Source organism: Eimeria tenella, genomic scaffold (genome assembly GCF_000499545.2).
Source record: "Eimeria tenella Houghton genomic scaffold, Eth_scaff175, whole genome shotgun sequence".
Classification (NCBI taxonomy): Eukaryota; Apicomplexa; class Conoidasida; order Eucoccidiorida; family Eimeriidae; genus Eimeria; species Eimeria tenella.
This window is the reverse complement of record NW_013541578.1, coordinates 12,436-14,441: the sequence shown is the minus strand read 5'-3', so window position 1 is coordinate 14,441 and position 2,006 is coordinate 12,436. Positions and strand designations below refer to the sequence as shown.

The 2,006-nt window shown below is 53.9% G+C and overlaps 1 protein-coding gene across 1 annotated transcript in view; it reads left to right on the top strand.

The window, feature by feature from the left end:
• Nucleotides 1-507: 507 nt before the first annotated feature.
• ETH_00029865 (activating signal cointegrator 1 complex subunit 3, putative) overlaps nucleotides 508-2,006 on the top strand; it is a gene marked incomplete at both ends in the record, with an annotated part of 13,384 nt that continues 11,885 nt past the window's right edge. Inside the window, 3 exons of the mRNA XM_013373796.1 lie at nucleotides 508-1,041; nucleotides 1,180-1,211; nucleotides 1,452-1,599. Coding sequence (XP_013229250.1) covers nucleotides 508-1,041; nucleotides 1,180-1,211; nucleotides 1,452-1,599 — 714 coding nt within the window. The remainder of the gene's footprint in view (nucleotides 1,042-1,179; nucleotides 1,212-1,451; nucleotides 1,600-2,006) is intronic.

The window sequence follows — 2,006 nt, the reverse complement described above, 5'->3', positions numbered from 1 at the left end:
AAACCCTAGGCCTGGCTTTGAAAAGCCGAAACCCTAAGACGCCGGAACTCCGGTCTTGCGGCTGCTCTTCCGGGGGAGACCCGGCCGAAAACCCTAAACCCTAAACCCTAAACCCTAGTGCCGGGAAAGGAAAGCGCGCTGCTCTGCACATGCTGCTTTATAAAACTGCAGAACAAAAATAGTTTGCTGGTCCTCAGCTAGGGTTTAGGGTTTAGGGTTTAGGGTTTAGCGTCTACGGTTTAGGGTTTAGGGATAGGGTGTGCGCGCGTTGGGGCTGCAGCCGAGTCACCGTTCGACGGGGGTCCAGGGTTTAGGGTTTAGGGTTTAGGGTTTGGGTGTGCGAGATGAAACACTTCATTTGGTGTCTTTATAATTTTGTCAAAAAGGGAGCTTACACTTCTTGTCTGAGGGGAGGAGCGAGTGTTTAGGGTTTGGGGTTTAGGGTTTAGGGTTTAGGGCTAACTGACATTCGAGGGTTTACGGTTCAGGGTTTAGAGCTGCTTCCAGATGCTCCGGGTGTTCGTACACCGCAGGCTACACATTCCGCTTTGCTGTTGCTCTCTGAAACCCCTTGCTGCTGCTGCTGCTGCTGCTCCCCCCTCAACAGCAGCTGCTGCTCCTGCTGCAGTGACCACTGGTCATTCTCCTGCTGCTGCTGCTGCTGCTGCTTTCCCCTTTACTGCTTCTCGCACCTTCCCTAGGGCCTGCTTCCTCCAGAGGCGGCAGCAGCAGCTGCTGCTGCTTCCCGCGGTCTCACCGTTGCTGCAGCCGCAGCAGCAGCAGCAGCAGCAGCAGCAGTGTCTACTGCTTTTGCACGTCCGCAGCCTTCAGGAGGCCCGCCGGCCTCCAGAAGCCAGCAGCAGCAACAGCAGCGACAGCAGCACTAACAGCAGCAGTAGCAGCAGCAGCAGCAGCAGCGAGGGCGACCGCAGCAGCACGAGCAGCAGCAGCAGGAACTGCTGCAACGGGAGCAGCAGCGGCGAACCCTCTGCAGCAAAAATGAAGCAGCAAAGGAAAATGTATGAAGAGGGGCGTCACAAGGTAGAATTCCCTAAACCCTAAACCCTAAACCCTGAGTCTCCTTGTCTTTTGCTGCAGCTGCAAAGTAGCATTAGGGTTTAGGGTTTAGGGTTTAGGGTTTAGGGTTTTCTGCTGCTGCGCTGTGTCTGTGGCTTCCAGCACGCCCACCACGCCACTTTGAACTTCACGAAGTAAGGGGGTTTAGGGTTTAGGGTTTAGCGTTCAGCCGCGCCACTGACTTCCCAAGGTTTAGGGTTTAGGGTTTAGGGTTTAGGGTTTGGAAGCCGCGGGTTTGGCCCCGCTGCTTTGGGCTGCATCCCGCCCCACGCGTTGCGGCCCAGGGCCAGGGCCACGCCAGGGCCAGGGTTTAGGGTTTAGGGTTTAGGGTTTAGGGTTTAGGGTTTAGGGTTTAGGGTTTAGGGTTTGTGCAGGTGGGGCCTTTCGGAGTGGAGCAACTTCTCCGCGCTGCTGTGCGCGCTGGACTGCACTTTGCTGCCGCTCTTTGCTGCTGCTACTCCATTTTTGGGTTTTGTTGCAGACCAGCAGCACTTGCTGCTGCTGCATGCAGCCTCCAAATGGGTGAGGCTGCAGCTAGCTAGCTAGCTAGCTAGCTAGCTAGCTAGCTCGCTGGCTAGCTAGGAAGCTATTTGACTGGCTAGCTAGCTAGCTAGCTAGCTAGCTAGCTAGCTGCGCGGCGAGCTAGCTAGCTGTGTGGCTGGCTAGCCAAATAGTTAGCTAGCTAGCTAGCCAGGTAGCTGGATAGATAGCCAACAGCTAGCTAGCCAGCTAGCTAGCTAGCTAGGTGGCTAGCTAGCTACTGGCTAGCTAGCTGCTGCTGCTGCTGCTGCTGGGGCTCCTGCCTTCCCGCTGACTTGGCTCTTTCGCATCTACACCCACAAAACCATTTTAAATTAATTAATTAAATATTTATTTGTTTTTTATTTATTATTTACGTATTTATTTATTTATTTATTTATTTATTTATT